The sequence below is a fragment of the Rhipicephalus microplus genome, chromosome 7, assembly GCF_043290135.1.
Source record: "Rhipicephalus microplus isolate Deutch F79 chromosome 7, USDA_Rmic, whole genome shotgun sequence".
Lineage (NCBI taxonomy): Eukaryota > Metazoa > Arthropoda > Arachnida > Ixodida > Ixodidae > Rhipicephalus > Rhipicephalus microplus.
In genome coordinates, this window is record NC_134706.1 from 131,866,566 (window position 1) to 131,889,635 (window position 23,070).

General features: G+C 48.4%; 1 protein-coding gene across 1 annotated transcript in view; it reads right to left on the reverse strand.

The window, feature by feature from the left end:
- Positions 1-627: 627 nt before the first annotated feature.
- LOC142767078 (uncharacterized) overlaps positions 628-23,070 on the reverse strand; it is a 220,727-nt gene continuing 198,284 nt past the window's right edge. The window contains exon 5 of the mRNA XM_075868298.1: positions 628-777. Within this exon, the coding sequence (XP_075724413.1) occupies positions 734-777 (44 nt within the window). The 3' untranslated portion in view covers positions 628-733. The remainder of the gene's footprint in view (positions 778-23,070) is intronic.

The window sequence follows — 23,070 nt, forward strand, 5'->3', positions numbered from 1 at the left end:
TAGTAGGCGCTAAAGGTGTTCGACCTGAGCTTGACGAGCTCACCGTGCCGCCACATTTGCAGCTCCTACCGGCGAAAAGGCTAGTCAATCCTTTCTGGGCTTGTGCGCTTATAATCAACGATTTAAGAGATGCTTCTAAAAAATAGCGAAGCTATTGGCTCACCTTACAAGAGACGACACACAAGTTGTCTGGGGTAAAGCTTCTTTCGCCGAACTACAAGATCGCATGCGAACTACCTGTTCTTTCACGTTTTGACGATGATGTTGATACAGAAGTTCGTACTGATACCAGTAACATCGGCCTCACCTCAGTGCTCATCCATCACCAACACAGAGAAAAGAAAACAATAGCCTATGCGAGCCGCTCACTGTCCCGCGCCCAGACGAAATACTCGACCGCAGAAAAAGAATCTCTCGCTGTCGTATGGGCAATCATCAAGTTTCGCCCTTGCTTGTATAAATGTCCATTTAAAGTTGTAACAAATCATTACACCCTCCATTTTTCGCGAGATAAGGGTATGCATAACAAGTCACATGTCACATGTGAGAGTAAGTATAATAAGCCAGGCCAATAAACAGACAGGTTTTGAATGAACTACAGAATCACAGCGCACAATTCTGTTCAATAACTTTATTTCATATATTAAGCAGAAACAGTGGCAAGGTTTTCGGCAAAAACAACTTTTCAGTGCGAAATATCACTTGGAATGTTTTACGAGGATAGCGGTTGCAATCACTTTCCAAACGTTACTCTTCGGCAGTATCCAGCAGCGGGACCTGTAGCAAAATTTTGATCAATTGTTTGGAATACATGAGGAATTAGGAGTAGATTGAGCCGCTACAGTCATGTAAAAAAGTGCATCAATGATACATCCATCGCAGCATTGTCTAAATTATTTTGATGATGCCTTATGGCAGTACCGTCTTCTTATATTCTTAGAAATTTAGATGTCATCATAGGAGTATTTGGTACTACATCGAGCAGAAGCCTTTTATTATGAGAGTTTGGCGCTGAGTACTTTCAGTATTTTATGCTTACAAGCGCTATATTTGAAGTAGAGAAAATCGTCCACGAAATTTACAATTTGGCATGAATCTTACCCATTTCGTCACGGGATCAGCGGAAAGCCTCCAAAGGGGGTGTACAGTTGAGTGGTGAATACGTATCATACCAAAATAACGAAAGAAATGCGCGTGGCGTCTCAATCGTGCATTGGAATTTATGAAACTGCACGCTGAGGCATGCCCTCGTACGTAATTATGTGTGATACATTTTTATATGTATGCTATACCCTGAGCACTTCTAGTGAATATGTATATTCACAAATGTAATGGTTAATCTGTGGTTATTCCTGATTCGCGATTAGTTTCTCGAACATTGTGACTAGGAATGGTCAGCTAGAAGCGTTTAGTAAGACACAGGTCTCGCAGGCCCTACCACCTTCACCGTCTGTCATTACATCACTGACGTACGCTGCTGTCGTTTTCAGAGCACCCTCTTCATCTGTTTCTGGAGACTATACCAAGCTATTGGAGCCTTCTACATGACGATGACGCACACATGCATGGCATCACATTTTACTTCGCGCATCGGACATTCTGTCGTTCCCTCAAGCCGCACTTTGGACAATCAGCTCATATCTTTTACGAGCAGTTTTGCAGGGCAAATAACACGCTACTACCACCCTCACAACCCCAAGTCTCAAGATCGTAAGACTTCCTCACATTATCACGCTACCCAGTGTCGCCAACGACTGTCTTCTCCTGTCACCAACTCGTTTTACACCCGACGCCTCTTCGACTACCACCGGTAATTTTCGGCTCACCAACGATTAATCTCTCCGAAGGTTCCGAAGGCAACAACTGCATTGCCGTCAACCTCTTATAGACCTCTTCTGTCTATCTGCCCAATAAATTTGATCTGCTAGTAAAACTGTCGCCGTACGTGCGCTTGTCGACAAATCAGTGATCGTTTCTGTATTTAGTGAAAAACTGCGTCACCACTTCAGAAAAGTCCGCCGATTGCTGGTGTTGCCTTCCATACGGCAGCATCGCTTTATATCATGCCTATGACTCAGTACACTGGATATGCGAATTATACTGTCTAGTTTCTAGCTATTCCCCACTCATCCTTCAACGTCACGCTAGGGTGCGTTTTCCTTTCAACACATCCAACCGACGTCAATAACGCTTGTGTTGCCCTCACTTTATCTACTCCTTGCACTTACCTCTTCCACCGCCGTACCCCTAAAGTTTTTAAATGCGGATCATTTTTGAGTCGCAAGATGTCACGTGTCGTGTGTCGGCGGTGATGTCTTAACCCGAATGCGCATGCTGGTGCCTCGCGTATTATGCCGCATGCTTGCGTCTGGTGCTAATTCTTTGCCCACCCCCTATTTCACCTCACCAGGTCGACGCGGGAAGAGTCTGCTAGTAAATATCCACTGCTCAAGCTGCACTACCGTTCGCTATCCACCATATGTAAGCACTCGATCGCACATCAGCGTTCCATCACCTGTTGAAGGCAACGGTTCTCCTTTATTCAATCAATAGGAATAATAAACACAAAATAGGAAATAAAGAATTCCAAACCAGTTCTCACCTCGCAAAGCTCACGCAGGCAGCTTCTGCCAGTAAAAACCGACTGCTCGAGCAAAACAGCCATTCACGGGCCAGCTCCGCATATAAGTAGAATATTAAAGACAAAATACTAGTTAGCCATTCGCAGACTGCACCCAATTACGAAACAAAATTACGCCTTCGGTGGTATACTCTCACCATAGAGGTAACATACCTACTTTATATAAACTCTATGACTCCCACTCTCAGAGACGCTATAATGTGTTTTGAACTGCCAAGGCATGCCTCGCTAGAATGGTAAGCAGTAACTCTGAGACATTGCAATGCGAAAAAGCACTGGTTCACGCAGCGTCCAGTTGTAAAAACTCGTCTGGTTTCCACTGCGTCATCTTCGGACGCGACAACAACCAGCGCAAGAGGAAGAGATCGCTGAGATAAGCCTGTGAAATTCACAGCGCATCGCGGGAATTGTGCTGGTGTGGTGTCTTCACCATTCGCCGGTTTCCATCCGCAACAAGAAGCGCCGAGCTTCTTCGCCAATGAATAAATGCCTTTAATGGTCAAAACTACTAGCCTTAACGAATATGCAAGAGTAAGTAGATTTACTGTGTTGTTGCGACGTGCACCTCCGACGACGTTACGAAGAACGCTACGAATCTCACCGCTGCAACCACTGTTTACGAAAGACGGCGACGCCAACACGGTCCCAAAGACGCCACTGCTTCGAACTCCGCCGAGAAGGTCACCAACCGTTTGGTAGCGTAGGTTTTTCAGCTCGCGACTGCTTCTGCGCAGAGCTGATAGAAGAGCGGACGAGACGACGGTGAGTTAAACAAGGTTTATGCACAGCATATATACCGAGGCGTTACAAATTCGGCACTGGGGCCGACAGAGACGCGAAGAGCCGAGCTCTTCTCTCTAACACATAGCTCTACTCTCAAATGGATCCGCTGTCCAAGGGGACCTCTTCGACGCGCCGCAGGGCTTCTTTTATATGCACCGGGTCTAACCCGAATGTCCAACCAGAAGCGCCGCTGGTCGCGAGGTCAGAATCCTTCAATGAGGTTGCCGCTGGGCCGCGTCCTTCCTTCTCATCGAATCTGGAGAGGCTGCGCTGCAGGTGGCTGCACCCAAGGGCGAGTGACGTCGCCGCGCATTGCGTCAGCCGCCCCCCCCAGACAGGAAGACGCCGGTTGTTTACGGGCTCGCTGGCTGCGCTGACTCACTGCACGTGGGCGACAGAAAGGCGCCGTTGAGTTGTTGATCGTGTCAGGCGGGCGACTCGGGCTGGCCTTCACACAGATTGCCTTTTTGAGAGGCACGGACGTTCGCTGTCGACTCGCAGGCATAACAGCACCCCCGCCGCCGGACAATGCGCCGGAAAGACGAGCTGCTTCCACGGGGCTCGGATGACAGGCGCGCTCGTTCGCCAGGTCCCTCCAGGTTCGCCTTCAGGGCCATGGGGAGAATACAGCTCCAGACTCCGTTCCGGGAACACATCTCATTCTTTAGGACGGATCCCAGCTCCACTGGCTTATCGCCACAACTTGCCAACCAGTTTCGCTCGTCTCTCTTCTGACAATCTTTGGTTTCAGCACTTGTCGATGGTTCTGCAACTTGTCAAGAACGGTTCGACAACAGACAACACACGACACAAGCAAGTGCCCTCGGTCACCCGACAGAACACCAGACAAAGTATAGTACAACATATACCTAGCTATGTGTCTATCGTAATTTCGTTCCCTCTACATCAAGAGGCACATGTGGGACACAAGACTCTTAAAATAAGAACTCGAATTTTCACACGTACAACAACGCAACGAATTAGAATACCACATAAAGTTGGCCCCTTGAGACCTCTGAACGAGAGCGCTCAGCCCAGGTCGTGAGGAGGACAAAATTTTGCCCCGAATCGCTAGCGAGAAACCGAAAGGTGGAAAAGGTACTAACTAAACGCACGGCTCAATGCGCCTGCATTAGCGTTTAGCTTTCCTTTTTTTTTAGCGCCCGTCGAAGTTGTGCCGTTGGAGTATCATGCTCCATCTCAGTAACCGGCCACTTTTAGGCGACGATACCTATGCGGTACCAAGAGCGGCTCACACTTGCGACGTTGCACAAGGGAACAACGATACGGCTTGCTACGGATTGACTCCTCACAAGTTAGCTTGACATCGTGTTCGATCACCGTCGTGTTTCCGGGACGGTCCGAACACACGTCTCCAAACTCAGAAACAATCCTTCTCAGGTCCTCCTTCCGGACTTCACTTAGCCTAGGCTCTAGGTTCAACAGCTCCAAGATTACCTCCGATTTCCTTTTGATTACCTCACTAGACCTAAAAATTTCTTCTCCCTCTTCCTCTGAAGCATTCAACAGCAAATTTACGACCGCTTTCAAGTTACTGTGGTGAATTTTGTTCGGCCGCCTTCCTAATTTCACTTCATAATTTGTATCGGAAAGCTTAGATATTACTTTGGCGGGCCCTTCCCAATGAATCTCAAGCTCGTTCTTTTTGAACGGCAGCAGCAGCATTACCTGACTTCCTACTTCAAAAGCGCGCTTCTTCGCCGATTTGTCGTAGTACTCTTTCGACAACACTTGTGAAGCGTTCATGTGGCTTTCCAATCGCGCTTTAATCGAGAGGTCCTCACGCTGCTCTCGAATGAGCGTTTCTCGATCAACCCTCGACAGCTCACTCCAACTTTCCGCTACAGGCGAGAGCGTTGCAGCCCTCTCGCTCTGACTCGATGGCGCCATGTATTCCCCCCTTTCTACGGAAACCGCGCCGGTCGCTTCGGCGACGGGCCGCTCGCGTGACTGCTCACATGACTCACGCAGAAAATTTCCTCTCTGAGGTTCCGTCGACCCGCCGACAAGGTCACTTGAGAGTTCACCGCATTGAACAAGATCAAGCTCCGGCGAAAGCTCCCGCGCTTGCGATCGCGTGAGGGCCATGTACGCTAAGTTGGGGAAGAACGATTCGCCCTGTTCTTTGAGAAGCTGCTCTGAGTACTTACAGAAAGATAAGGAAATCGATCGGGAAGCGCGGCAGACACAGCCGCTTAGGTGCGAAGCTTACCGAACAGGCCTTCAATGACAACCGTGGCGATTGGTAAACAAGCACTCTGCTCCTCGGCGACTTGCCTGATCCACGCGCATTCTCCTGTAAAGTCATCCGGAGACACCAATAAAGGATGGACAACATCCATGGTTGCCGCTGAGTCACGAAGTGCTCGGCACGTTTTCCCATTCAAACTAATTTCTTGGATATACGGTTCTAACAACCGCATGTTCTTTTCCGATTCTCGAATTGTTGCGAAAGCAAACTTTTGCTTACAGTTTATCGCGATGTGCCCTTCCTTTTTGCAGTTGTAGCAGATTAGCGGCTTCCGTTTGTTTTCCGATTCTAGGATAGTTGCAAATTTTTGCTGACAATTTATCGCGATGTGCCCTTCCTTTTTGCAGTTGTGGCAGATTCGCGGCTTCCGTGATTCAAACGCCCGTGTGGTAGAAACCTCCCTCGATTTCTCCGCTTCCGTTTGCCCTTCCCCTACAGTGTCATTCATAAGAGACGGGTCCTTCTTGAAATTACGGTGCGGAGCGGGTTTCCGTTGATGAGGTTTCCTTGAAAAGCCCTCTGTCCTTTCATCCTTTTCAACGCGCACTGCCCTGCTATGCAACTTTCGGCGAGTATAATACTCCTCAGCTAACTCTGCTCCCTTGTTTAGCTGTACTTCACCAAGTCTGTCCTGCAGCCAATGTTTGACATCCTCCTCGATGCAGCGGTAGAATTGCTCCAATGCAACGCATTCCACCACTTTATCGCGGTCGTCATAAACACTTTCGCCCTTGAGCCATTCAATTAAATCAGCTTTAAGATGAAACGCGAAGTCAACGTGTGACTCATTCCACTTTCTAGCATACCATAACCTTTGCCTGAAAGCTTCGGGCGACAACTTATAACGTCTCAAGAGCACTTCCTTAACCTCGTCATAGCTCTCAAACGCTTCCCTCGACAAGCAAGTTATCGCGTCGGACACTTCGCTGGGAAGAAGAGCTAACAGGTTCCGCGCCCAAAGAGACCGCTCCAAAGCGTTTCGCTCACAGACGTGTTCAAACTTTACGAGATACTTCGCCATGTCCTCGCCTACTACGAACGGTGGCAGTTGGTCCCGAATTCTAAAACCGCTGACCTGAATCGTCGGAGAAGCTATGCTAGGCGCCTGCGAACACTGTAGGATTGCCAATTCAATTTGTTTCAACTCGAGGCGCTCCTGTCTCTCGGCCTCCTCGTGCTCGCGACGTTCTCGCCTTTCAGCTTCTTCACGAGCTTCTCGCCTTAAAGCTTCATCACGAGCTTCTCGCCTTTCAGCTTCTTCACGTTCGCGAGCTTCTCGCCTTTCAGCCTCCTGGCGGCGTGCTTTGATATCCACCCAGGCCTCATCGACTTCCTCAGCCGAAACTCCTTCATCCTTCAAGATCTCAAGAATCCCTTGCTTTCGTTTCGCACGGCTCAAAGTAATGCCGAGTTCCTCACAAATTTCGATGAGTTCCTTCACTTTAAGGTTCTCCATCGTTCACACTAGCCTCTTGCTGTTTGCCCCTGTTCACAATTTACTTGCCGTACCCACCATAAGTCAACTAGCAAGACGCGCAAGCAATTTTTCACACTCCCGTGTTTACCCCCTCCGCATTAACTTTGGTTTCAAAGCACTTCGATTTTGCTTGAAACGATCAAAGCTCACTCTAATGCTTCACACAGCCCTTCTCTAAACTACTACAACCTAATCTAGAGTAGTCTGGTGAACTGAGGGGAAAACATCAGCCCCTCACCGCATCGATGTCGCTGACGCCGGCCGATCCCGCAGCTGCCAACCACAGTTGCGAAGCGCACCTCCGACGAAGTTACGAAGGGTGCTACGAATCTCACCGCTGCAACCACTGTTTACGAAAGACGGCGACGCCAACACGGTCCCGAAGGCGCCACTGCTTCGAACTCCGCCGGGAACGTCACCAGCCGTTTGGTAGCGTAGGTTTTTCAGCTCGCGACTGCTTCTGCGCACAGCTGGTAGACGAGCGGACGAGACGACGGTGAGTTAAACAAGGTTTATGTACAGCATATATACAGAGGCGTTACAAACTCAGCACTGGGGCCGACAGAGACGCGAAGAGCCGAGCTCTTCTCTCTAACACATAGCTCTACTCTCAAATGGATCCGCTGTCCAAGGGGGTCTCTTCGACGCGCCGCAGGGCTTCTTTTATATGCACCGGGTCCAACCCGAATGTCCAACCAGAAGCGCCGCTGGTCACGAGGCCAGAATCCTCCAATGAGGTCGCCGCTGGGCCACGTTCGTCTTTCTCATCGAATCTGGAGAGGCTGCGCTGCAGGTGGCTGCACCCAAGGACGAGTGACGTCGCCTCGCATTGCGTCAGCCGCCCCCCCCCCCCCCCAGACAGGAAGACGCCTGTTGTTTACGGGCTCGCTGTCTGCGCTGACTCACTGCACGTGGGCGACAGCAAGGCGTCGTTGAGTTGTTGATCGCGTCAGGCAGGCGACGCGGGCTGGCCTTGACACAGATTGCCTTTTTCAGAGGCACGGACATTCGCTGTCGACTCGCAGGCATAACAGTGTGTATTGCAGCGTGACCCCAAATACCGCGCTAACAAGAAGTCATCTAGTCACCACTACGCCGTCTCCAGATGCGAAAACAACCAGCGCAGGAGTAATAACTTTTCCGATCGCACAGATTTTTATCCCCAACTAAAAACGCCGAGCTCCGACACTAGTGGATAAAATCGCAATCGGCAGGACAAACTACGAGACCGGTGAAAGTGTATGGGTAAGTATACTTATTGCGCGTACTCAAACACAACACCAACTGTTCCGCTTTTAAACAGCTATTTGCGTGTAAAATGCCTGTTGTATGCGGCACCAAACCATTGCCGTACTCTTTCGCAGACCGCATGCCAATAATGGGATATATATTACGACTCACGCTTGAATGCACGCACGACGCACATTTACTACAATATAACAGAGCACTATCAACATGAACGGCACCGAAAGCATAGCTTTCGACTCAGTCGAACTGCGACATGCTTTTACTGTCACTAGGCGAAAATGTGTTCCCTGCCAGCGTTACCGCCGCATTTTAAAATCTTCTTTTGGCAGGCACTTTCACACCACGGGTGTGTTTCGAGTGCCTGGCACGTCTGCCTACTGATAAATACATGCGGTGCACGGGCGCAAGTTGGAGCGAGATTTTAGGGCTACGTTTTCACCGGCTTACAGTACAAATTCTGCCTGGTTACAGCCAAGGCACGCAGCAGTTCGACTTAGTCGAAAGCAACGTTTTCGCACATACCTGATGAAGTTGCTTTTGCAGTAAGCAATTCACGTGCTCTAGAAATTCCAGAATAGGGAGGAACGTCTCCTCGACGTTTCACACGAAATCAGCACAAAGTTTTAGTAGAGGAAAAACGCGAAGCACACTTTCAAGCAGACTCTGGTTGTGAAGTTTTGCGTTTGAATATCAGAGCGTCTGCTGAAGTGGCAGTGCAGGGTGTTGCTCCACCGCGCTTGCAACAGATGGCGTGAGGCACTTTTAAAATATATGACAGCAAAGACTGAGTTCACTGTGCTGTGGTTTACACTAAGCGACAACTTTTCTAGGCACTGAAGAGAAAGCTACGGAGATGGGGCTTTTGCACATGTTGCACTACCATACTCGGCGACAACTTTCTGTGGAAGCAAAGCCAAGGCTACGAAGCCCAAGCATGCCCTTTTTTACTACGCATCTGCATGTAGTTCGCCAACGCTAACTTTTGTATACTGATTAGCATAATAGAAAATATAAAAAAGTAAATAAAAATTAGCAGATCTCTCCTGCAGTGAGAATCGGTCGTATGTGAAGCACAAACAAGGAAGCTTGATTTCTCACTTCAAAATCAGCCCACCGTTATGATGTGGACGTAACTTATGTCGTAGATGACATTCGCGTCATGATTATCATGTTTGGATGTGTCATTTACTTTCATCATCCGTTCTACTTCTGCTGTCTTGTTTCATCGTCCTTCTACTTCTGCTGTCTACCCGGTCACGTCGGGCGTTTACACCGCTACTGCGTCCCCCTTTCAGCTGTGGTTGACGCAAGTTACAGCTACGACACTACAGAGCCACTGCAGCCGATGCCCTCCCACGTTTTTTTTTAACGCAATAGCGTTATAGATCTCGTGTCACAGAAATGTCGCCGTCGGCGTTGGCCCCGTTGGTTGTGAGCGAAAAATCGTCCGTGAGCGAAAAAAATCGAGCAACAACCAAGTAAAAGAAATATTACAACTTTCGGTTTTATTGAGGATCGAACCCTGGCCATTCGCGTGGCAAGCAGGTATCTCACCACAAAAACCTCTTTGTCTAAGCGCCGCCCCTTGCACTCGTTTCAATCGCCCTCGCCTCGCTGGTGGTCGCTTTCGCCAATGCGTCGTCGTTCTCCACCCGTCCAAATGGAAAACTGACCATGGCAGTTTTGAATGGAAGAACTGCGCTGCTATCGAAACCTACAAAACCTCGTACTGAACTGCTAAGAAAATAACTGTTTTCATTAAAGTTGTTGCCATGTACGGCTTAGTCGACACTGGTGCTGCTGTGCCGCAAGGTAAAATGATGGTGTCACCACTTTTTCAGCTTGAACGTTCTTTTCTGCGAGCGTTTCTATAGCATCCCGTACCCTGATTCACGCACCAAGATTGATTTATTCTCAATAAGCACATTATTGTCACCTCAATTTTCCATGTGAACAGTTCTCAGTTTCGCTTTCTGTGCGCCGAATGGGGCTGTGATGTTGAAGTGTAGCTTGGTCACGTGGCCACACAATGCTTCAACGCACGTCATGCTCATTGTCACCTCCTCTCGCTGGATTTCTTGCGCACACGTGCCGCACAAGCGATTGCGAAACAAACGGGTAGCAGGCACGATGCTTAGCCGGGCCTGCTATGTAGGTGGTGAAGGTCTGCGAAGGTCACTCACCTCACTACAATAGCCACGTGAATCGGAGAAGGTAAGGAGGCGGCCATTCCCATAGTCTCTTGTGAGGGGTGGTGCAAACACAGTTTTACACATTGGTATAATTGAGAGGGGCCTGTGGCTTAGGGAGGCGGCGCGAACTGAGACTCATGCATGGACATAATAAGGAGGGGTTTCACTGCGATGATCATTTGTTCACCGTCAAGGGGCAACCTGCGTGCTCCTATACTCAATACACATCTGGTATGGTGTCACTGCCACTTTCGTCGTCCTTTCTACACAGCCACGACAGTTCTGGAAGCACTCGCAATGGGCAGCGGTCGGGAAAAAGAGGATGTAAGTACACTTTTGACGTGAAAAAATAATGTCTAAACTTTTCTGTGTCCCGCCATTCGTGTGGAGTGCCCTAGCATACAAAGGAAACCGACAACACGCTAGTTTTAGCCTCAAATTTTTATGGCACCACCACTTTAAAGACAAACTACTTTCCAACGTTTCCCTTTGTAGAGCAACCGCGCATCACATTCAACCTTCCATGACGTACACACCTCGTCTACGCATTCAGGACATTTTATATGTAGTTAAGTTAGTCGTCTTCCACACTGCTCCTATGACGGTATATTAGGCTGAGATTTCCCACGCACCACGCAATTGTGGACTGCGCCCGTGCCGAGCAACAATTATCAGTGACCTCCGACATGAACTTCGGCAGGTGGTCTTATTCTCATGTTGCCATCGACGAGGATGTGGATATCCCCGTTATGTCCTTTGCCCTTGTGCTGATTGCCTGTTACAATACTTTCTCTGCCGACATATTCACGTCATTAAAAAGCATTGACTTCCTGTAAGAGCTTACTTCTCCCCTTGGCTGCCCCACTCCAGATGTCACTGCTTATGAGAACTGCGGCGTCGATAATCCAATGCCTCAAGGCTCTCTACGGTGCACATCCTGCGGAGGGGATCATGCCACAACTAATCCACAGTTGTCGCGACGCCAGCGACAGCCTTTCAACAGATGCTGGGTTTTAAAAGCCATCCCCAAGGAACAGCTACGATTGATGGAGTACACCGATTAGGCTTCTCCACAATTATCGACGAATGATGCGTCTGCAACACCACTGACAAATAGTGGGCGGTCCTGTTCGACCACTCACAGGTGCAAGGCAGCCGTGCCCAGACTCGCGGCCGACCACTTCTCAGGATGATGATGGCGTCCCTTAACCAGCAGCAAATCTTGATGTGGCAATGTAACTGCCCGGGATACCGACATAAGAGGGGCTCTCTCTTATGCTATGACCACTAACCCTCCAGATGCTATGACCACTAACATTGCTATGACCACTTACCCTCCAGATGTAATTCTCCTTCCGGAGCCAAACTTCTCCCCTACTCTATCTGGTTTCAACTGTTTTCCAGGTTCCACTAAGGCTCCACTCATTGGAGTCTTCGTTTCCACAAACTTAACATGCAGCACTCACACTACAAGCATTGATACACCTCATCGAATCTATGACATAATCACCCAGGGCAAGAAAACTTGCAGTTTCTTTATACTCAACGTGAATAGTTCACCCCACTCACGCACGCATTCATTTTATCAACACCTAATCGAATTTGGGCTTCTTGGGCATACCCATTAAATGCAAAGCATTTCTTAGTAAAATTCGGCGACCTTGAGCGTATCTATCTATCTATCTATCTATCTATCTATCTATCTATATCTATCTATCCATCTATCTATCTATCTATCTATCTATCTATTTATCTATCTATCTAGCCGCCTACGACTTTTAGCTCTTCTAGCCGTTTCGATAAAGGTGTCGATAGCCAACTTGGTATGGCATAACATGACTGTATGATGAACATACCTCTCTAGTATTACAAGGAAAATCATGACATGTACATCATAAATGTCATGATTTTAATTTCATGATCCTGCAGCTCTGGCAGTGGTTTGCTTTACATGGCGTGTTGCAAAACTGCTATCATATTCCATGATTGCATGCGAACACAAGCGACTGACCTTAACATAGAAACCACGATATGCGTGCTATGTAACGACATGACTACATGCTACACTCATGATGCGCTCGCGACTGTTTCGCTAGCATCACATGTACCAAACTCAGTTTGCGTGACGTGAATGGATGACGAAAGTATCTCAGTCGTGAAAACACAATAATCATGAGATGCGTGTCATGTAACAACATTAATACATGCCACGCTCATGATGCGCTGGCGGCCATCTCGCGAGCTTCACCTATACCAAATTTGGTATTACGGGACGCGAATGGATGACAAAGGTATGATACGGTTGCAAACGTGATAATCATGAGATGCGTGTCATGTAAAAACACGACAACATGCTACGCTCATGATGCACTCATGGTCGTCTCGCTAGCTTTGCATGTACCAAACTCGGTTTGCGTGACGCGAATGGATGACATAGGTAAATGACATATCCAAACACGATAATCACGACATGCGTGTCATGTAACAACATGAATACTTGCCACACTCATGATGCGCTCGCAGCCGTTTTGCTAGCTTCACATATGTCAAATTTGGAATTCCTTGATGTCAATGGATGACAATGATATGTCACTGGTGCAAATATGATAATCATGAGATGCGTGTCATGTGGGAACATGACTACATAGCACAGTCAAGGCGCCAATACATTTTGACGTGACGCGGTACACGCTTGCTGGCGTTCATTTCATCACGCCACGCCTGCGTTGTCACACCAGGTACCAGTCCTGCACTCAACACCGCCGTCACAATCAAACTTGCCCAAGCTCGCCTACCTGACTGGATAAAGTTTCGGAAAACCTAATACGATCAGGCCCCTATTCGCAAACAGGTTACCACGCATGATCCCGAGAGTCGGTTACACACCTTCGTTTGACGGAAACTCAAGTTCAACTCTCGGAGGCTACGCTGGGGGTGGACAATCGCCTCCTTCACCTCTGCGAGGCGTGGCACACCTCGTCCGCAGATGGCGCCACCACAAACACAATCGGAAACTCAAAATTCGCAGTGCCAAGCTCACCCAACCAGCGATAGAGTACGTGGCTCAGCTCACCGACTCGAATTGGGTAGACCGTTGGAACATGGTTTCTAGACAAATGCCAAGCCGGAACACTTGCCGGCTATTTCGCGCCTTGATTGATCCGAACCAAACAAAAGCCGACACACAAAAATATCGCCAACGGGCGATCCATGCATCCGACGGAGACACTTTAAAATTAGAATGGAAACTACGCGATTAGTACTTCTGTGTCCGACATGACTTCCAAGGGCCAGTGTACTTGTATGCAGGTTCTGCGAATGCGGAGCTGGATCAACCGTTCCAGCTCCACGACCTGAAGAAGGCCCTTGCTAAAACGAAGCCAAAAATGGCGCCGGGGAGAGACGAAGTTACAGTGAAGTTACTTGCCAACGTTACCGACCCAGCCTGTTTACGACGCACTCCTCGGGTACATGAATTTAATCTGGCTTGGTGGGACACTCCTTCCTCTCTAATGGAAGACCGCACTGGTCACTTTCATTATGAAAGCTAGCGAAGTCATAAAGACGGACAACTTAGGCCCCATCTCTATCACGTCTTGTAGGGGAAAGCTGATGGAGACTATGGTGCGAGATTGCTTGTCCAAAGCTTTGGAAAACCAACACATATTTGCAGACATAATGTTCGGATTCCGCCCACACCGGTCCACACGGGATCTACTGCTTCAATTAGACCACGAAATATTAAATCTTCTCGAATACCCTCTTAATGACAAGGCAGTAATTGCCCTGGATTTGAAGGGGGCCTTTGACAACGTCACACATAACAGAATACTGAAGCACCTTTTTCAAACCAACTGTGGAGACAGCACGTTGCAGTACATTCGACGATTCCTCTTGACCGACAGTCATACTTCTGAATAGAAGGTAAAGAATACGGCCCCTATCAATTAGGTACGAGAGGCATCTCACAAGGTGCGGTCCTCTCACCCCTATTGTTTAATCTGGCTATGATTAAACTTCCGGCTCAGCTGGATATTGTTGAAGGCATACAGCATGCGCCGTATGCCAACAATATTACCATATGGGCTACACTTGGATCGGTAGGAAACATAGAAGCCAACCTGCAGCAAGCGGTGGAGATCGTGGACGCCTACGCCCGCCGCTGTGGCCTCCAATGCTCCCCGGCCAAATCGGAATTTGTTCATATGCGCCCCTCGGCAAAGTGCACTGCCAAAATTGAACTGTCTTTACGAAATGGACCCATCCCAGAGCACGATGAGGTTAGAGTACTGGGTCTTTTTATTCATAAATTTCACCGAGTCAATACAACATTCACAAAAGTGCATAAGGTGGGGGACCAGATCGGCCAGTGGTCCGCCAGGTTTCCCACAAGCGTGGGGGGTTACGTTGCAAAAATGTCTTCCGGCTGGCGCATGCATTCGTAACCAGTCCAGTCCTCTACTTAGCTCCGTACCTCTACCTGCGCAAGTTTGACGACAACGCTCTTAAGGTGATTCTCAAGCGTGACCTCAGTCTCCCAATAACCACGTCCAACCAGCGCATAATGGGCCTGGGGATGGTAACCACTTTCGCAGAGCTCCGAAAGGCACACTTTACCAATCAATACACGAGACTTTCCAACATTCCGTCGGGTCACCGCCTATTAGCCCGACTACATATCCACCACCCAACAAAGATGCAAGAGTGCGTACACATCCCAGAAGTAGGGAAATACGCCCGGCACGCTCGCCCTCTTCCGGCCAACATGACACGTGACGACCACAATGGCAGGTGCCTTGCGCAGCCGGAGGCACTAGCCCATTATTATGGGAACAAACACGGCATATTTTACGTGGACACCTCCGCCTCCACACCACGGGGGGGGGGATGGAGGGGTAGTACGCAGCTGCAGTCGTCCACCAAATCATCGCGGTGAATAATTTCATATTCAAAGCACAGGACATAACACGTGAGGAGGAAGTCACCATCGTGCTAGCTGTCACAGACTAGGACTCGCGCGTCATATTAAATAACTGACTCGAGAGGGGCCTACCGAAATATTCAACGTTGACACGTCCCATAACTGGCGTCTCGCATCTTACAAAATAGTAATTGCGTCAGGGCCCCCACGTCCCGCAGCACAATATGAGATCCTGCTCACACGGGCCTCGAAGGCAATGAAACGATAAACGCCGCTGCCCTGACGCTCACTCTCCGGGTAATGCCTTCAGACCTTTCCGGAATAAATCTCGAACCTAATCCGGCCTTAACATTTTGAGAAATTACTGACTTCTATCAATTTGGCTGCGCGATTTGTCATAAACCCTGTAAGGGCCTTACAGAGGCAGGGGAACGCTTACTCCTCCACCTTTACACCAAAACACTGCTGCGCCCGGCAGTTTTCAAGTATTGATCCTGCGTGTATAGGAAAATGCCCGCACTGTACGGAGAAGTCCTCTGACATCTTCCTCAATATGGGGGCATGCCATTCAACTCCGTACCTCACCCCAAAACCAAACCACACCCGGGAGGACTGGGAGGCAGCCCTGTTCAGCTGTTCTGACCTGGCGAGCCAGAAGGCCCTGCTCAACCGAGCTTGAGTCGTGCTGGCTGCCAAAGGACTTCTGTAACGAGGAGCTCATCAAGTGTGTGTGAGGGGTGGCCCACACCAGCCCATCTCCCTCCTAATCCCTGTATATAGGTAAATAATAAAGTGTTCTCTCTCTCTCCGGTCCAGCCATATAGTCACAGGCGCGCGCCGCGCTGCGTTGTTTCGACGCATGCGCATTTCGTTTTGTCCGCGGCGTCCCTCCGTCCCGAAAAGAGGGAGACGTAGTGTTTTCTGGGTAACGCATCAGCGCAAAATGCAGCATGTCGCATTTCGCGCCGGTTGTAGTCGGGCCGCGCTAACGAATGCTGGTCGCGCCTGGCGTCAGACTATAGAGTGCGCGCGTTTTGCTATCGTAGCGTTGCTGTGCCCAACGTGTGCGCGCATTAATGCTCTGTTGGAGTATGATGGGCCCTTGTGATGCACTCGTGGCCGTTTTTCTAGCTCTACATACATCAAATTTGTTGTTACGTGACGTCAAGCAATGGAGAAATTTATGACTGATGCGAAATTTATGACCTGACACACGTGTCATGTAAAAACATGGCAACATATTACGCTCATAGCATGCTCGTGGCCATTCCGCTAGCTCTACATATAATAAATGTTGCGTCACGTGACGTGTATATATGAAAAAGGTAAATGACACATCCAAAGAAGATAATCATGACACGGAAGTTATGTACAACATAATTTACCTCCACTTCGTAGCGTTGTGCAGATTTTGAAGTTGCATATATGCCTCTCTCATTCACACTTCGAATATCATCGACTCCCACTGTACGTGGGATATGCTAATTTGTTTCTGTGTGGAGATTTTAACGCATTGCGCACAGTCTGGAGTTACCGCAAATATGAAGCAAAGGGAACTAGGCTCTGTGATGATATATGGAACTTGCGATAAACATTGCTCACATATTGTGGACAACCTACTCGCTTAGGAAACAGTGTCTCACGAGACACATCTCCCGACTTCGCTTTTTCAAGAAACACAGGACTAGTAATAGCACAAGGTCCTCTCGACGAACATCTTTACAATGACCGCTCACTATATTGTGGCAGCTATTCTAACACCACACAAATAACGCTGTTCTGAGCAGAAAGTGCGTATGACGGACTGGGTTCGGTTCAGAGAGCGCCAACAGAACCTTCCCGAAAAGTCAGAGTATGAGAAATGACGGGAGTATCTTTCTGATGACCTAGATGAGTGTACGCGCGCAGTCGTTACCACAACCGCAAACTCCGACGTGGACCCCCACCTTCTGCATCTGCGGGAGGCGTGTAGTGAGCTCACGTGGCGTTAAAAGCGTCAATGCCTCATTCGCAAGCTTGGCCAGCGTATCGACCAACTTTCGCACGAGGCACAAGAATACGCACAGCACCTCGCACAGCACCTGCGAGCGTCTTTCAGGCACCATGGGTACTACGAAAACATGGTCGATACTTCTCATCCTTATAAACCAAGCCGCTACCAAAACGCGAACTTTTCCCAACTACATCGCTTGACACAAATGTACAGGAACGACTCATCCGGCCTCCTGAAGAAATCGAACGACGCTTCATCGCTATCGGTCCCATGCCAAAGTATTTCGACTACCCACATGAGGTGGAATCAATTGGAACTCGACGCGAACATAACGGTTGATGAAGTTCGTGTAGTTTTTCAGGACCTTCGTTGAAGTATGGCACCAGGTGCTGACCAAATTTGATATTCTGTCCTTCGTAACCTCAGTGACTCAAATCTGAGTCGTCTAACGAACCTCTTCAATGACTATTGGCACAAGGATACACTCCCACAGGCATGGCGCCATGACGACATTTCTTCATTACGTAAACCGGGCAAACCCATAGCCTTAGAAAATCTGCGGCCGACATCCCTCGCCTCATGCGTTGGGAAGTCAATGAAACACGTTATTTTGCGACGTCTGTAGCTTTTCCTCGAGCGACAGTCGCTCTTTTCGCATTCACAGTTTGGATTTCAGGCACCACTCTGTACGCAGGACGTGCTTCTACAACTTAAGGACGAGGTTGTGGGCCCCCCACCGCGTGCCCAGACAAGGGCCCTCCTTGCCATTGATTTAAAATGAACATTTGATATCGTGGCACATGATTTCATCCTACAGAATTTAGCAGCGTACTGCTGCGGCAGCCGCATGTATAATTATATTTGTTCCTTTCTGCCTGACACGACAGCTAGCATTGAGATAGAGCCACACCATTTGAGCACGATTCGCCTTAAAGGTCGCGGCACTCCTTAGGGATAAGTTCTGTCCCCCATCCTATCTAATATTGCCCTGGCGAAACTGCCAAAGCAGCTTGATCAGATCCTCGATGCCGTCCATGCAATTCACGCAGGTGACAAAATGATCTGGACGTCGCGAGGCTAAGACGGGGCCATTTAGGATTGCCTACAGCAGGCTGCCGACATCGTTACCGCCTACACCCGACAGTGCAGCCTGACCTGTTACCCTAAAAAATCTGAGCTTCTTACTATCCTAGCGCTTAGCGCCACGCCGCCACCCCAGATCATTGTGTAGGTGGACGGCGTTGCCGTTCCACAGGTGCAGCGTGCCCGCGTACTTGGTTTGTACATTCAAGCGAACGAAAGAGCGGACTACACTCTTTCGCCCCGACTAACTGAACAGATTCTCACCATAATACGACGGGTATCAAACAGGCGCTCAGGAGTACGAGAACGTGATCTGCAGTGGCCGGTGCAGGCGTGGGTAATCAGTCGCATCACATACTCTCTCTCTTTCCACTCACTTACCTAGTCGGAGCAGGCGTGGGTCGACATATTGCTGCGAAAGGCGCCCAAGTTCACCCAGGGCCTCCCACACTACCCTGCCACGACGTGTCTACTATCCCTAGAGACCCATAACACACTCTCGGAACTATTGGAAGCTGAGTAGACCAGCCAAAGTCAATGCATTTAGCGCACACCGACTGGTCGACACGTTCTCTCGTGACTGCGATACACAGTCTTGCACAATCACGTTGAAGACACTGCTCTCGGTGTCCCGCCTTGGGTGCGTCGTACCTTAAAGGTGCCTCAGCTCCCCCGGAACATGAGTCCTGAGCATAACGCGGGACGCCAGTGCGCCCTTGTTGCATACCTTATGCGCATGCTCAGTGTCATCGCTGAAGCCAACACATTATATATCAATTCTGCACGATGCCGCAACGGGTAGTGTTAGATGGCAACGCGACGTTACTTACAGCTGCCTTTTTGCAGAGTTCTACTCCTGCCGACGGCGAAGTCTTTGGTGTAGCGCTTGCTGTCCGACACGCTCTTGACATTCCTGGGGAAGTTTACATACTAACCAAATCACAACATGCATGCCGAGTCTTTTTGATGGGACGCGGTTTCGCCAAGGCAGGCCTCCACATCCTATGTTGAAAATGGACTTGTGGGGAGTAGTCTTGGTGGTACGTACTGTGAGGAGACGAAGAGAAGGATGAAGGCGGATTCGGAGCTAACCCTTGATTCAGTAAAGACGTGTCCAGCTCTATGATCACGGGTGCTTGTTTTTTAACATTTGGTGCCATGAAACCCGGGAACTGTTCTGTGCTGGACAATGATGTCTTCGACTGAGTGGCTTCGAAAGGTGCGTAGCACTGTTAGGGCCAGGGTCTCCTGCAATATTGCGCTCCTGACAGCACTGCAGCAGAACCCCGACACCAAAGTGCGTGAGGTCAATAGGCAAGTCGCTGTTCCAAAGACGAAAGAAGTTTTCCACCGCCAGCTAGACAAGGACATTCACGACCTCACAGAAGACTATGCTATTGAAGGAGAAGTCGAGGGCGCAACCGAATACCACAAGAAGATTCTGAATGTGATTGCTGATGCACAGTTGTTCCTATCACAGGGCAGCTGGCGACCGGTGTCTGTGACCCAGCGGTGAGTGAGCGCAATAGCGACTGAATTGCAGCAACGCAGAGCCTAAGGCAACACTTAAGCCTAAGGCCTCCAACCTAAGGCAACACTTTTGTACACACAGCACCACACAACACAAAAATAACACAAGTACTACAGTGAAATGTCAAAGGGCTGCTGAAAAACCTCGACGATATCCAGGAGCTCTCACACGAACATACACCAAAGTGCTGTGTGTGCAAGAGACACAATTGAAACTGAAACAAACTAACTTTCTACGCAATTAGGTTATTGTTCAAAGGACCAGAATGATGTCACTGTGCCATCCGGTGGTGTTGCCATTATAGTCAATCAAGGTATTGCATACACACACCTACCCCTACAAACATCCTTTGAGGCAATCGCTGTTCGAGTAGTTCTTTTAAATAGGTTCGTCACCATCTGCTCTCCATACATTCCTCCGCAACACCGTCTAGAAAAGCATGGATTCCTGTCCCTTATATGCGAACTCCCAAAACCTTTTATTTTCCTTGGAGATTTCAATGCATATAGCAATCTATGGGATGACTCTCGCTGCGATACTCGAGGTTGCCTGACTGAACGGTTCCTTTTTACTTCTGGCGCGTGTCTTCTAAATCGGAAAGAGCCCACATACTACTGCCTCGCCAAGAATAGCTAATTGTTAATAAACCTCAGTATTGTCTCTCCATTCCTGCTCTTTTACTGACATGGAACGTCATCAATAAACCTTACAGAAGTAACCACTTTCTGGTAACGCAAAGCACACCCATATCAAATTAATATCACCCACAGGTCTCCAGGTGGATCACTGAGAAAGCTGATTGGGAGCAGTTCCCGCACATTACTCATTTAAGTAGGATGGGCCTATCTGGTTTAGAGATTGATGCAGCTGTACAGTAATTTTCAGCTTTTATGACCGACGCTGCGATGAAATGCATCCCGCAAACGTCCGGACTGCCTGGCAAGCGACGTGTCCCATGGTGGAACACTCAATGTGGCAATGCACGCAAACAACAATACAAAGCGTGGAGGTTGCTGCGGGACTCGCCGACAGCAGATAATCTTGATAGCTTTAAAAAAATTAAGTCAAGAACGTGCTTGCAGGCTGGGGAGAAGGTTGGCATAAGTTTTATGAGGCATCACTTCATATACACAATAAACTAAAGTCTGGAACATGGTACGCAAGGTAGCAGGACGACAGCATCTTCACTACCTCTCGTTGCACACAAGGGGCACCTTGGAAGACCAGCCGAACTTCCTCGGCGCCCACTTCGAAGAAGTGTCCAGCTCGTCGCATTATACTGCAGCTTTTCAACGACACAAAAGAAAAGTTGAAAAAAAGAAATTACAGCAAAGATCATCTAAACATGAGTCGTACAAGAACTCTTTCTGTTTGGCTGAGTTACGAGCATAGCTATATATCTGCAATAAATCAGCTCCAGGTTTGGACCGTACAGTACACGAAATATTCAAACAAGAACTTCCTGAAACGCAAAGAACCCTGCTTTCCTCGTATAACGCTATTTGGTTTTCCGGTGAAATCCCCTCTGCCTGGAGAGAAGCCCATATTATTCGGATTTTAAAGCAAAGCAAGGATCCATCTCCTGTTAGTAGTTACAGGCCAATCGCATTTACAAGTTGCATTTGTAAACTTTTTGAAGAAATGATAAATCGCCGACTTGTACATTACAATGAAACAAACAGTATGCTAGACCCATTCCACTGCGGGTTTCGAAGGGGTAGATTCTCCACAGACCACCTGGTACGTATTGAGGCACAGATACGAGACGCCTTCGTGCACAAACAATACTTTCTGTGTTCCTCGATATCAAAAAAGCCTACGATATGACATGGACATTCGGAATATTAAGAGACCTGTTCAATCTTGGTGTACGTGGCAGGATGTTTACTATTATCGAAAGCTACTTGTCCAATCGTACATTCCGTGTCAGATCGGGCAACGTTCTTCCTCGAACAATTGTCCAAGAAACAGGAGTACCGCAAGGTGGCGTACTTAGTTGTACTCTCTTAGTGTCAAAATGGATTCTTTGCGTCTTTCCATCCCATGAAATATGTTTTACTATACATAAGTTGATGACGTCCACCTTAGATTTTACTCTTGTAACCTGGTAATTTGTGAGCGGCAGGTTCAGCTTGGCTTGAACAAGGTTTCGAAATGGGCTGAGGCAAACTGATTTTGATTAAACCCCCAAAAAAGCACGTGTGTCTTGTTCTCTAGAAAAAGAGGCACTCACCCCGACCCTTACATTGAATTGCACGGTCAACACCTGTCTGTTAATGCCGAATGCAAATTCTTAGGCCTAACACTGGACACCACGCTAACCTTCGTATTACACATTAAGTATTTAAAAACAAGTGCATCAGAAATATGAATGTTCCTAAAGTGCTGTCACGTACTACGTGGGGGAGTGACGAAAAGTGCCTCATGAATTGTACAGGAGCCTCGTACGCACTCACTTGGATTATGGAGCAATAATCTATCAGTATGCGACACCCACCGTCCTAAAGATGCTTCACCTCATTTAATACCTAGACATTCGCCTCTCTACGGGCGCCTTTCTCACTAGCACCATTGAAATCCTGTACATAGAATCGAACGAATGGTCACTCTACCCACAGAGATGTTACATGTCTTTTCTATATATCTCAAAGTGAAGGCAGACAAGGACCACCCTTCACATTTCACAATTGTTGACATGTCTACTTCTATTCTGTTTGAAAACCGTCCATCACTGAGACACTGAGAATGAACCCTATTCATTACGTGTGAGGGGCCTTTCTGAGAAAACCGGTGTGTCGCTCGAATATCGTTTGATGGCTCCCGCAGCATGTCTGCCACCATAGCGGTGGCAATTGATAGATTGCTATGTGTCTTTTTTAGAGATTACAAAGCATGCAGCCATTGCACATATCGGCAAATACTTCCTAGA